General features: G+C 39.0%; 1 protein-coding gene across 3 annotated transcripts in view; it reads right to left on the bottom strand.

The window, feature by feature from the left end:
* Window positions 1-14,412, bottom strand: part of MACROD2 (mono-ADP ribosylhydrolase 2) — an 896,489-nt gene that overhangs the window by 292,625 nt on the left and 589,452 nt on the right. For all 3 annotated transcript variants that reach the window (XM_074150306.1, XM_074150308.1, XM_074150307.1), the window contains exon 7: window positions 6,974-7,004. In XM_074150306.1, the coding sequence (XP_074006407.1) occupies window positions 6,974-7,004 (31 nt within the window). The remainder of the gene's footprint in view (window positions 1-6,973; window positions 7,005-14,412) is intronic.

Genomic DNA, 14,412 nt, shown 5'->3' with positions numbered 1-14,412 from the left:
TCCGCGATGCTGTGGTATGTTCCATACTCATTAAAGCCAATGCAAGTGGTGGAATTCACTAACAGACTGGGCTCCAAGCTTAGTTCTAGAGACATGCTCTTTTCTGGGGGAAGAGACAAGATTATCTCAAAGTAAATTTTGGATAGCAATAATTGGTCCTTTTACCAAGAAGTATTTTGTACTTCATGTATCATGTTAATTTAATGTCTCTAGGGCAAGGTCCGTATATCTTTATTTTCTTACTTAAATTAATTTCTTAACAAATTAGCTTCAAAGAGCTTTAGCTTTTCCTGATTGTAAAGCCATAGAACAAACACATAGATTATCTTATTGACATCAGCCAGGAAAATTTAGAAAAGGGAATTAAGTGATACTGTTCGTACATAACAATGCAGTTTTAACTTTCATCATGGTAACTGAGACATTCTTAATTCTTTGAATGGAAAACCACAAATACCAAAACAAACATCCTATCACAAACATCCTATCTGATCAGCTGAAGCCCTGTTTGTGATATCAGCAGTATGTTTTCTGAATACCAGAGATCTTTTCCAATTCTTTCATGCCTTGCAGAGTAGTTTGCCGCCAAAAAAAAAAAAAAAATATACAAAAAGTGAAAGGAAAAAGAGGAAAAGCGCCCCAAGTGCAATGTGGTTTTAATGCCTTTGGAGAGGTCACAGGCTTTTCTTCAAAAGTCTGCAGATATCTATATAAACTCATTGCAAAAGCAATTAGACATGAGCCACTCTAGAAGCTTCGAGACGTAAGCCACTATGAAATAAGAACAAGAGAGCACGCAAACAATTGTTTCTTGCAGAGCAGAACCAAGTCAGTGAGGGTTAAAGACTGTGGGCAGAAGTTGCAAGATTGAAGGGGGCAATTAATATATGCAAATGTAAACTCAGGAATCAAGCCTAACAAAGGAGCCAGGCTTTCCAGACTTTACAAAGCTTTAAGTTCTTTATAATTCTGCCGATTCTAAAAGAAAAAAAAAAAAAAGAAAAAAAATAGTAGCTACATAGACACTGTGTCTTTTCCTAAAAAAAGAAAAGGAAAAAGACAAAAAGTGAGGCCATGAGGCAACTGAGTATTTAGTGTTCAACAGTCTAAGCTTTTGAAAGGGAAATTTTTAAGGACAGTCACTAAACACCATTTTAATGAAGGACAGGATTTTCCCCCTAGTATTCAGGGGAAATGCTGTAAGTGGGACCAGTCAGCAAGAACTTCAGAATAGATAAAATCCTAGATAGTCTAACTACAATACCCATAAAATGCCAGTTTCCACTGAAAAAGTGAGCTTATTAAGTCTCTCGTCTGGAATCAAGTTTGAGCTTCTCCCTGCTAAGTATGTCATATGAATGTTAATTTTAGACTGTTGAGAGCGCATCGATTTACACTTTCCAGTAATAATTTTTTTAGTATTTAAAATATGGGAAGAGACCAATTAGTATCATGGACACTGCACTGTCTGAAATAAGAACACTGTTAAATAATGTATGCAACAAATTTTTATACAAGTAGTAATTAGATTTCTAGGATTACTTGAATATTATAATAGTCATTTCATAGCTGTTACTATTATTAATTTTAATAATAATCTCAGTTAACTGGCGATCAGTCCCAAAAGAAGCAACAAAAAATGAGTTACCATACATCTTCATTTTTGCTAAAATATCACATTACACAAATTATGGAGTAAATAAATTAATTTCCCAATGAGTTACAAAAAATGACTGGTAAAATCACACAGCAGTGTCAAAAAAGTTGATGTAGTCTGAGTTGAGGGATGAGGAGCTGCTGATCAGGTTAAAAAATTGGCTTAGTAATAAGAGACGATCTCCTTAATGGGAAGTTTCCTTATGTGACCTACTGGATTTTTTTTTTCTTTCCCCTTCCACATATCAAAGAGAATTTATATGATAATATCTATTTTCCCAGGTCACTATAGACATCATGATATTCAAATGCTGATGATTGATGATCACGTAGAGCATCAGGTCATTGTGATGGTTACCGGGACTCAAAGCACCAGACTGGAGATAAATACAAGACTGCTTCGTGGTTACTTATTATAAATTTGTGTATAGCAGCTCTGAAAAATTTGCAGCTAACTCCTTCATTGGAAAGATGACAGTGCAAGCCTTATTAGAATTGCTCATTAAAGAAATACAAATCTTAGGAATGAAAACCCAACAGAAAATGAGAAGAAACAGATGGAAAAGATGGAAATAGATTGCCTCAACCTTTAGCCCTGTGTCAGGAATCTATTCTGCCTTTGAAAACATTTGGCTTAGTCCTCTGACTCAGATTTTCAGAGGGTTTTTATAATCCTTCAGTAGCACACCTGTCGGTTAATCCCTTGTTATAATTTATCTTGGATCACCTCACGGGGAGAAGAGCTGACGGATACGCTCCCAGCCCTCTGTGGATTGGCAGGATGAATTGTTCTTTGGATACTGAGGAGGACGCACTGGAGGTCAAGACAGCTGTGACACGAGCTGGCACTAGACCAGGGGACATCTCTCCCCAGATAAAGACAAAGCAGAGGATCTGCAATACCTCCCCTGCATCCTGCTTTGAGGACATATTATATCCATCTATTTCCTATACACACTGCATACTTTGTTGGGTTTTTTCTTTCCTTGCTTTCTAAGCTTGCTTTTCAGACTCTCCTTTAGCAACACATAATAAATTAACCTTGCAATGTTTTGCCATGAACAGGCCAAAAGCTACAAGTAAGCATAAGCGGCTTGATTCTAAAAGAAACAAGTCTTATTCCAATGTAATAAAGGTGTTAAAAACGCAGTGAACCTGTGCGCTTCCACTGCCTAAATCACCTCAGACGTTCTGCACTTTCATGGCTTTTGGTCTTTTTCTTTCCCTTTCTCTCCCCGTGTTTTTAAAAGAAATGCAAACATACATTCATAACAATCGAAGAGCTGCCAATATTTTTTTTCCTCAGAAAGGAGAGATGATAGCATTTTAGTGAAAGTCAAGCCTAGGTAAAATATACAGCTACACTGACATAGAGACAAAGAAGAAATACCAACTGGAGATTTCTCTTAAAGTTTTATCTTTCTCCCCTCTCTTTCCATTTTTCCTCCCCTTCCTGAAGTTTAAAGTAACATTTAAATACTTGCTTATATTGCCAGAGAGCAGCAGCTTATGTTGCCAACATAAGTTTCTAGGAACAGAAGCCAAACCCTGTATTACTGTAAAATAATAGTAAGAAGAAGAACAAATAGGTGTGCATAGACTATAACTTCTTCAACTCCTTCCAGATGTAGTCCACACCATAATTATCTCTCAACAGAGTATTGTGACAAACATTAAAATTCCTGTCTTCTCATATCCATCTGCAGAGCCTTATTTTAAATTTTGCAGCTCGTAAGGTTTGTAGCACCATATCAGACATCCCTGTTCACTTTGCAGGCTGCAAACACCAGGATTTGTGGATGGCTTCTTAAAGACATGATAATGAGGTGCTCTTCCATAAAACCTACTGAACAAAGTCACTTTTTTTTTTTTCCCCTTCTGGCAGTACCTCAGACATAACAAGATGGTAATTATAGGGAAAGTGGATGTGTAAATGGCGATTCACTGTGTATAAGGTGAACATTTGACACACTGCAACCTAAATAACACTTTTTACCCTCTGGACTACAGATTTGTCTGTAGATTATTTTTATCACCATTTAATTATATATATATTTTTTAAACAGACAGTAAAATTGCTTTGAAAAAGGGAAAAGAGACAAAATGTAAGAAAATCCCTAAAAATCTAGCTGGCCTACAGAAAAGCCGCGATAAGGCTAAGATTGCACTCTCTCTCATGTTTGAGTATTACTGAACAGCTACTGAGGATGCGTTGCCCGATACTCCAGTCCCTCCTCAACAATATTGGAGTGACGCAAGTCCCCTGTATTCCTCCTGAAGCAGTTTTGTTTATGAAGCTTCATGCTCTTGTTATAAAGGAAAGCATTTGCAGCAACAGAAGAGAGCATCCCATGGATCCACGGGGATATGAGTCTTTACAACTTTGCTTTCTTAGACTGATTATCAGTTTATAAGCCTATTAGAGGTGACAGGGATCTCTTAGGAAAAGATAACAACTCAGGTTTTTTTCTCCAAAGTGCCTGTGAGTAGACCCTTACTTGTTTTGCACTCCTTACAAACATTCAGCATTGGTTCCTTTCTACTTCATTTTTTTAAAGATTTAATCCCTCATTTAAAGCTATCAGACTTCTAAAAGAAAGACCCCTCATGAGTGAATTTGTTGCCAGCACTCTTTAAATAGGAGCACATTAAAATCAAAGTTTTGGCTCCTGGCACAGTGTCTTAATGGCAAACGGCCTTCTCAGGGCTCTAACTCGTTCAAGCTGGAACATCCACAGTGCTATGGGTGGAGATGAAGCGTCAGGAAAGTGTTTGGGGAAGAAAGGCAGACCTTTCCTCTTTGTCCAACACCCTCTCATGAAAAGCATGAAATCTGCCCTTGGCCACAACCTCAGAAAGAGGTTTGCTTGCTTGTTTCTTCCCAGTTTCCTTTTTATGTGAGAAAAGGAGTGCTCTGCAGTGATGCAAACAGGAAAGGATTGCTCTCCAGAGAAGCGTGACTACTCTCTCCTAATAATAACAGAACAGGGAAGCAATCTAAGCATTTACAAGAATTTGGAGCAGAATGCAATCCAGAGTCTTAGATCGGATACACTCAGTTGATCTCTTGCAAACATGTCCACTTCCATTTGGAGGTGAAACCCAGTTCTCAGACAAGCATTTCTGAAGGGACAGCATTTGTTCGTATAGATCTGAGGTGAGAAATCAAGGCTGTATGTTCCTTCAATAACATTTTATTGGGATAGTCCAGTGTTAACTGCACAATGTACATAGCAATACTAATCAACTAGGCGGCCGGGAACGAAGTTGATCCACTTGCTTGTCTAGACACTGACTTTATCTAAAGGAATGTGCATGTATAGAGGGGAAAATCCCAACAAACCAGAAAGGTGAAAGCATAGCTTTGCGGGTTTTGAGTGTACTTCACACCTCAAACACATCACATAGCCTAATTTTAGCACTGCAACTGCTATCAAACATTCTTGAAAATATTGACACCTGGTGCAGGGTTGACTGTTTAATTACTATTCTGAAGCAGTACATTAGAGTCTGGAAAGAAGGTTCTTCCTCCTCTCCCCCAAGCTAAGTTTTTTTTTTTTTCACTGAGGAATAGAAAGTATTTATTAAAATGTGAACAGTAAAATCAATTAGACATTATAGTCCCAAAACAAACAAACAAACAAACAGCAGCCTCAGAAAACCAGAGTACTTTAGTGGAAATGTGCCTTAATTCACTTCTAAAAGTGAAACCAGCAAAGAGTTACTGAAATAGCATCTGCCCCATTATATAATGTTTCAGTAATGCCACAGCTTTCCAGTTAAAATCAATGCTAACTTCAAGAACAGCATCCGTTGCCTCAGGAAAAGAAAACACAAGATTCCTACCAGAGATCCTTTCTAACTTTCTTTGCTGACTTCAGGGAACCATATTCCTCACCTGCTGAGACCTTTTCTATTAACTAGGCCAATTCTAAAATAACATGAACTATTCTTATTTCTACATTCCACTTACTACTAAGTTCCATATATTTACACTATGTCTTGCCTGTTTTTATAAACTAATAACAAAAATGTGTCTATGTTAAAGAGCAAGATTTAAGCCAAAGAGTCAAGAACTAAAATGCAGAGCTCTCTTCAAAGTTCAAGAGAGGGCCCTGAACTGAGGACCGAGGCCAAGCTTTATCTGAAACCCGATCCATACTCGGTGACTTCTGGTGCTTGTGGAAACAGCATCGGCATGTTCTTCTGCAATAATGAAAGCGCAGTTCAAGTAGAAAAGGATACAGCACCCAAAGTAATTTAGATTCTACCATCTTAAGCCTATTTCAGATTTACAATCATCAAACAATCAATTTTAAATAAGAGGTCCTTGAAAAAGAAGAAACAACTCTAAATATTCCTGTCACTGTTTCTTCTCTGCATCTGCAGTATCTGATTAGTTAAAACTCAACTGACCTAAAAGTTGCTGTATGCTATTGTCACACAGCAGCAGCTATGTTATACTATGGTGGTACGTGATGACTGCATTTTTTTATTTACTGCTGCTTAGCTTGTTTCTCTAAAACCCTTGAATTGTACAAGTAATCCAACCTATCACCATTTGTACGCATTTATTGAATCTGAAAGAAAAACCAGCCTATGCTATTTTTAAATGAAATTTTAAAAAAATTTGAATGTCCTCTCATAAATTTCTCCATATTTTTTTTTCTAAATATTGAACAGCTTGTCTTTTTCTTCCTTCAAATATCATGCCCACGTCTTCCACAATGTCAACCATAAAGCAGCCAACTATTAGTGATGGACTGCCTTAAGGTTACAACAAAGCAACTGACAAACTTTTATAATAACCCTTTCTCTTCAGCTCTTCAGGCGGTATTAATTTGCATGCAAATTAATAAACCAAAAATGTGGAAGCAAAACTCAAGGGAGCTAGGACAATTACATGTTATTGTAGCAAGTTTGCTTGAGGAAAACATACTTTTTCCCCACCTTGGGCATTCAGGAGTCTTGCTTGCTTGCCTTCTGGATAGAAAATGTTGCCAAAACCGTATTTTTCCCTGTTGAAGTCACAGCAGCATGTTTGAGAGTTACCAGAGCTGCAGAAGTGTAATCATAGTTGTGGACCTCAGCTCACAGCTAAGAGTTGTGCTAAGGGCTGCACAGCAGTATTCCTCTTATCAGCACACTAATATCCAGTCACAGTCAAAAGCTTTGGGTCACCGTTATTTAACACAGTGTAAAAAGATTTGCAAGCCAAAACGACTGAGGAGACCTCTGATATGAAATATCACTGTTTAAAATACTAATAATAGGAAAAATTGAGTTAGCAATAAGTGACATTTAAGGTCTTACTTACCATAAATTCCCGTCGAAATACAGGGAAATGCCTGTAAAATGAAAGAAAAAAAAAATAATCAGTGGGATTTCTGTTTGCCAAATTTTTTATCAAAACCAAGGGTATTTTTAAATGCCTGTTTTTCAACACCCAGAGATTACATGTTGTAGCCTTCACTGTTACAGCATTGAATTCACAGGCGTTTTCATGTAACTATATGAAACATATTCCATATGTTTTCCTTGCCGCTACGTTCATAAAGCCACATTCTTTTTCTCATCTTGAGCTGTGAGCAACATTTGAACCCAGAATCATTATTAAAACTGCCTTTTGAGCTAAAAATTAATGCCATGAGCCAGTACAGGAGAAAAAAAAAGTCATATTCTCTGGGTAGAGTGAGACAATGTTTCTTCAGTAGTAAAATAAGCTTGGTCAATTTAAACCCTGCCCTGCCCTCCCCTGCCTCTTTGCCTTGCCCTCATTCACTATAACATCCTTTTTTGTTTCACAGCCTTTCATTTTTAACCTCAGTTCTTTCAGACATGTGGTTTGCAGTGTGACCCAACACAGCTGTATTGGTACAAGTCAAAGGCTTGCTAACTGGTGCAGGGAGAGGAACTAGAAAGTGCTGCGAGATAAGAAAGGGAACATTTTTGGGTCAGCTTGGCCACCAAAGAAAATGCGTTGTGCAACAAAAGATGGTTATATATGCTATGCCAGCAAGAACGACAATTTACATTTTTCCTAGCTGTACGTGTCTAGAGATTTGCATTTCTGTGAGCCAGAATCAGTTTTCCACCAGGAGAAACCAAAGCCATGCTAGCGACGTGGTTTCACAAGAGAGACAGTCTTCTTTGTGTGCAGTTGATATGTGATATCACCTTTGCCTCCCACCTCTGGACTGACAGGGAACACAGCTCAAAGGTAGGAGAGCACCTGGGACCAAAGTCTCAAATATCCACCCTCAGGCTCCCTCCAGATCCCCTGGCGATGAGTCATCATACAAAAGAAAGGAATTCTTCTTTACTTAATCACACAGGAAAACATTATTCAAGACTAATGCTTGCTTTATATTTAACCAGGGAATTAATTAGGGAATGGTGATTAAGAAAGGAGAGGTCTAATGGAAAGAATACATCCTCCCCTCTGAAAATACTTAAGTAAAATAAAGTGGGGGAGAATTATAGTCTTATTTCTTCTCACAACCACTACAACTTACATCCTGAAAAATACTTAGCTTTGTAGTTTGTACCCAATAAATCAATGAATCAGCTCTTTAAGGAAATGAGGAACGGAGCAGAAAAAAAACCCAACACAGTTACAGAGCTCAGGCTGAGGTGGCAATGGATGCTGCAGCACTACGAGAGGCATAAAGGATGATTTTGTCCAGTTTAGCAACAGATTTTAAAATTCACTGCCATTGAAGCTTCACATATTAAGAGGTAATTACTCCGAACCAGCGTTTTGTTTTTCATTTTTTTTCCATGAGTCAAGTAACAGCGTGTGCTTTAGATACTCCCATCAGCCACAGGGAACAAATTACAGAGCATTCTAGTTCCTTCTTTTACTGGCCCCACATCTCTGGGCAAGGGGAAACAATCCTCCAGCACCACAATGGCTTCAGAACCCCACAGGGGTCTGTGGGGTTCACCTGGGGAGGCTCTTGGTGATCTTGAAGGTATTCACAAGCCTGGCTACCGCACTGTGGGACAGGCTCAGGACACCCCGGCTCAGCTGGGCTTACTGAGGCCCAGTGCCTGAAAGGAACCCACAGGCTTCAGGGGCCTGGGCTTCCTCTGCAGCTTTGCTCGGGGAAGAGAAGGTTAGACAACTGCATTTTCGGCACGGCAGACGCTTGTCGCATTTATTCACCTCCATTGACAGAATACACTGCTCTGGGGCTGTTTAGCAAGCTTTAGCTAGCAATCTGCGTGTTGTGCATGTTTCTTAATACCTACTTTAAAATTACTGCATAGACACATCATCATCCTTACCTTGCTTTCAGTTTCTGTCATGCACCTGACTGAAACACATCTGAACGGAGCTACAAGTGTGTAAAATCCCATCAAGCTCCTTCCAAATAGCGGGCTGTGCCATAACTTAGATGAGCTCTGCCCTCTCCCTCATTCAGAGATGATAACAGCATATAACCAGCAGATGTAATTTCGTAAAATGTGACAGTGCTTTTATTCATTCAAGAAAGGCCCGTGCCCAAGATCACATATCAACTGTGTTTCCTCTTGGCTCCTAGGGAGACAATTTAGTCTAGATGCCAGGTTGAAATTACTGGCAGAGCAGTAATGGGGAACTCACAGCATGGATATCAACATACTACAATATTTGGCTTATGGACAAAAGATGCTAAGGTTTCTAACCTTTTCTGTGCATAGTAATATCTTAATTATATATTTGATTTCAATAAAAAATTCAATTTCACAGTAGGAAACATTCATTCCTATTTCCACAATAAAACGTTTCTCATCTTAATTTGTTACCGGTAACTGCTATTTATTGACTAACCTTTAATTTCTTTGCTACTGAAATAGTGTGCTTGCTTTACTCCGGGGCTAGTAAGAAATGCTACCCTGACAGCACTCAAAACAGATACAACTCTGGAGTAAAACACGAGTAATAATGGCAAGAGCTTCCTACTACCCTGCTGCCATCATCTAGAGAAAAAGGCCAAATTAAATCAGTTGTGTGAATACTGGAAGACTGAAATTGATTTAATTCCTGTAGGAGAGGATGTGGGCGCTCAGCCTCTGGTACTTTTTAGTCTAATGCTTCTTTACTAAAGCTACAGCAGCAGTGCTAATTAGGATGAAATGTAACGCAGCTTCATGAGAAAAATTTACAATAGTCACCATGCGGAGGCCAAGTTGGACTCTACGACATTTCAATAAGAGGGACCTGAGCATTTAAATACTTAAGGGCTTGTTACAACAAGGGGTTCTAGCTCACACTGAGCTCCAATGTATTAACTGCTATACATTACATGAATACGATTGCTATGTCTACATGACCAGATGCCTCCTACTGCAGTCCTAATAATTGCTTCCACAGAGCAAGGACTTTCTTCAAATTAAGTGCTCGGCATTCTGCACTGGCATCCCAGTGTCATTTCTGCTACAACCAAGCCACATCCAAGGGAAGCACTTTTCTTCCAGCACAGAATACAGCAGACAAAAATAACATCAAACACAAATTGAGCTTTCTCTAATTTCCCTGCATCACCTCATGAAAGCGGACTATCTAACTAATATTCGTGTTTGAGAGCCATTCCTTTATGCAACTTTCATTACTGAATCTTCACGAAGAACACATGGGCTTTAAAAAAACCAAGTCTTTGTTTTTACTGAAATTTAAAGTAGAAGCTCCTGAGCTGCCCGCCTTTCATAGAATCATAGAATGGTTAGAGTTGGAAGGGACCTTAAAGATCATCGAGTTCCAACCCCACTGCCATGGGCAGGGACACCTCCACTAGAGCAGGTTGCTCAAAGCCCCATCCAGTCTGGCCTTAAACACTTCTAGGGATGGGGCAATGACAATGGCTTTATCCCCTTGACATTGCTAGGAGTGACCTGTTCACAGCCTCTCTTTCTGACCACCTCCCTCTTATTTGCCAGAAACTGGGCAGTTGCCCTGGGTCTTGGCTTTGAGCACCGCACCAGCAGAACTGTATTTCCCATAGTAGCCAAGAAAATGATATGCAGTTATTTCTCTTTGCCTGGTCTTTGTGGACCAAAAAAAAATTAGCTTGACTTCCACCTTGAAAGACCATACCTACAGCACCTTACCTGCATTAAGAAACTGCAGAAGCACTAACACCCATATCAAAGAAAGCCCCGGAGCTCCAAAAACCTAAGTGCCAAAACTCCCTGTCTGATACGTAGAAACTTGAACCCTTGCTTCAACAGGAGAAGGCCCCTCTCCGGCCACTCAGAGGACCTGACCCAAAACTCAGCCAAACTGCGGTCTGTTATTGGTGCCTCGGTTTATTATTTTTAAAGTAGGACCCAAGTTTTTGTTTTTCAGCCTCCTTCATTTATATCAAAACACTACAGTAAGATGAGTTCCTCTGTGCAGCAGGCATTCTTGTCCTAAAAGCAGTATAGTGAGCACCTTTGCTAGATTGTTTGTCTTACAATTGGTGATTGCCTCATGAACTGAAGTGGCAGGTGAGTGGGCAGAGAGAAAATTGCTTGTTTAAGAGCAGCCCTGACAGCACCGCTCTGCTGTGATTCACGAGGGTGAATGCCAGAGGGACTCTGCAGAGGTAAAGCAGAGGGTTACAAGGTAAAGCTGCCTATGCTAGAATGAGCTCCACTGCATAGAGCTGAAGTCCAATTTGGGACTTTTCAAACCTTAAGTTCCCATGTGTGTTTTCAAAAAATTTGCCATAGTGTAATTATATATTTGTAATAACTTTGTAGAACATCACAGATTATACAATGTTCTGGTTTCCTTTACTACCTGTATGACTTGACATGTTCAACTTAAAGAAAGTATTTACTGCCAGACAAAAACCCCCACGTTTAGACAGCATGCTATGAATATCTTTTAACTTGCAACACCAAAAAGCCAAGTACATAATGGCATTATGAAGTGCCGTTACCAACGCTGTGGCACAGCGCTATGAAAGCTAAGTTTCAGCTAAACCACAAAGTAAACTAATTTCAATGGTATCAATTGCTTGAAAAATGAGTGATTTATTTTCACAACAAGATTTTATGATTCGAATCTAGCGGGTGGTGAAGAGGTGTGGTGGGGAATGTAGTGGTGTACATTTATAACTTGGAGCACATGGTTAAGACGCTACAATGGCAGGGAACGTACAGGACCTCTGCCAGGAAATGGGAAGATGGGAGAGAGCTCGGTGTGGTTCGACATAAGGTGTTTTTCATTTCCCTTGTTTGGCTGGCGATGTGCATTTTGTAGTCCTTACTCCCCCTAGGTACGGCTGACATTTTGAGATGAATTACGGTTGTCAAGATGGAATATGAAATGGCAGAGAACGCATGGTCCTAGATGAACTTAAAGAAAACCTTTCAACTCTTTTAGTGGCAGAAAAGGATATTTAACCATCAGTTGCACATGCTCCAAACCCATTGCAATCATTATTTTCACTGTACAAGCAGAGGGATTCAAAACTGGAAGCCCTTCAAAGCTCATCCACACAAACTTAACAGCAGGAGTGCCCAACAGCACCACTTCCCCGCTGCGGCCCACTCCCCCCAGCATTTCAGTACAGCACTACCAGCCAGTACTCCCATACCCCCCTTTACGTTAAATCATCTCCATGCAGACACCAACTGTGGTATGCAACCACAAATAGCACCATCTGCGCCTGCTGTTCAACAGGAGGATGATCTGTAGAGCTCAGGGACAGTGGAAGGGACCTAAGTGCACTATCCATCCTTACGACCAGCATCGAGCAGCGCGAGTTAGCACCAGGAAAACCGCGAAATTACTGCTCCTTTCACCTGCTGTGACCATTAGTCTGCTGCAACTTAATTTCCCTGAGCCTAAAACAGTCTGAACCCACTCACAGCAACATTTTTCAGTGTGCATCAACTAACTTCAGTATGGCTACACTGATATTCCTGTTGATCAGCCAAAGCTCCTAAAAAAATTGGGTGCCTTAGATGCTTTTCAAAATAATATGCTCTATAAAAATCACATAACTCCAAAAAGCACACAAACCTATAAACTTCAGGGCCTATTGTACCTCTTAAGCTGCACAAAATATTAACAGGGTACATACGTACACTTTTAAGATATCAATAACATCAAACATTGAGTCAAGTTTCGCTACTTGTACTAGATTAAACTTATAAACCAAACCATTTCATAAACCACTAATTATAATACTAGCTCATTGCCTTTTAAAAATCCTTACACTACTATTTGGAAGAAAAATAAAATAAAAACTTACGTTATTTCCCTGTCAATCTCCTGCCATAAATGCTGTATTTGTCATCATTCTGAACTGTAATTTAGTGGACAACAAATTTTGCAAGTAACTATCATTCAACGCAAACTTATTAATAGAAAACTCTAATGCAATTCCCTATACTGAAGAAAAAAAAATTAAATGAAAGAATTGAATATGAGAACGTTTAAACTCAGTTTCATTACAGACCATATTAGCATGTTTATTAATCTGTCTTTAAAGAATACAAAAGTAATTATTGCCTCAAAAATTAGTCTCTTGAATACAGCAGATCACACACAAACCTTCAGGCATTCACATGAGCTTTCTCACTCACACATTGACAGGTTCATGAGCTGCACCATCCAGCTGTTCCACACGGTCAGAAACACTGGGCTTGCAAGTGCCAAAAAAAAGTTGAGGGGAATTTTCCTGTAGAAACACAAGTGTCTGGCTATTTTACATGCCTAAAAGTTCTAAGAGTTCGCATGCCAGCCACACGAAAGTTCTAAAAGGATGCTGATAGCTAACAAAACGCTGGACAAGCAACTACAGCTCAAGTTCAGATTCAGACCCAGCGTGAAACATCCTTTCTATGTTGTGGCTCAAGACTTTTCTATGCACCTTCATTTAGCAAAATGTAAGTTAATATTGCAATCAAAGAACAACGGGTTTAGAAAAATTATACAAAGCGGTAACTAAATATAAATAAAAATCTAACAGCTGGGTGGCAAATGATTATTGAGAGAGGACCTCTCGCAAAGCTACTGAAAGCTGATTGAAGGACTCCTATTCAGTAAAAATTTTTTGTAACAAGTGCATAAAGAACTTCATCATAAGTCAGACAACACAGAAATCCAAACCAACCATATGTCAGTTTTTCAGAGGATCTCCACAATTTTCTGCTGCTGGTTACACTTAAAGACTGCTCCAGGTAAATATTTACCACAAAGACTGCAGTTTTTCTTTAAGTCTGTTTATTTATACAAAAGGGCAGTTATTGAAAGAGGCCACCTGAGAGGTGAAAAGGGCCAAAAGAACATCTTGAATATTTCCTGTTTACCAGATTAAGTAGATCAAGGGGCTGCAGGGGAGGCTCTTCCTTTGATGACCTGTTTGCCACAAAAGCAGCAACAACCTTATTGTCAAATTGTGTGTCTCATCTCACACAATGAGTGACAACATTGTTTAATTTTTACTGAAATAATTAAAAACTTCAAGTAAAGAACATTCATTCAACAATGAGAATGTGGGGGAAAAAAATATTGAGGAATCACTACCAAGATTTAAAAATTATTTTTAGCAGCTGTGTATCTTAACTTTATATGGATTTAAAATAGATTTTTGAAGACATTGAAACCAGCTGCTACAATGAACTATGCAAGATAGTAGAGGGCTGTAATATGGAATACTATATCTATATCTTCTTATATATATACTAAATATAAGAAGATTCACTACTTGAGGAATATCACAATTTTTTTTATTTTAAAATTTTCAAATGTATTATCTTTCAGTAATTTAAAGT

The sequence above is a fragment of the Numenius arquata genome, chromosome 7 (genome assembly GCF_964106895.1).
Source record: "Numenius arquata chromosome 7, bNumArq3.hap1.1, whole genome shotgun sequence".
Taxonomy (NCBI): Eukaryota; Metazoa; Chordata; class Aves; order Charadriiformes; family Scolopacidae; genus Numenius; species Numenius arquata.
The sequence above is the reverse complement of the archived record's forward strand: the minus strand, read 5'-3'. Positions and strand labels throughout refer to the sequence as shown.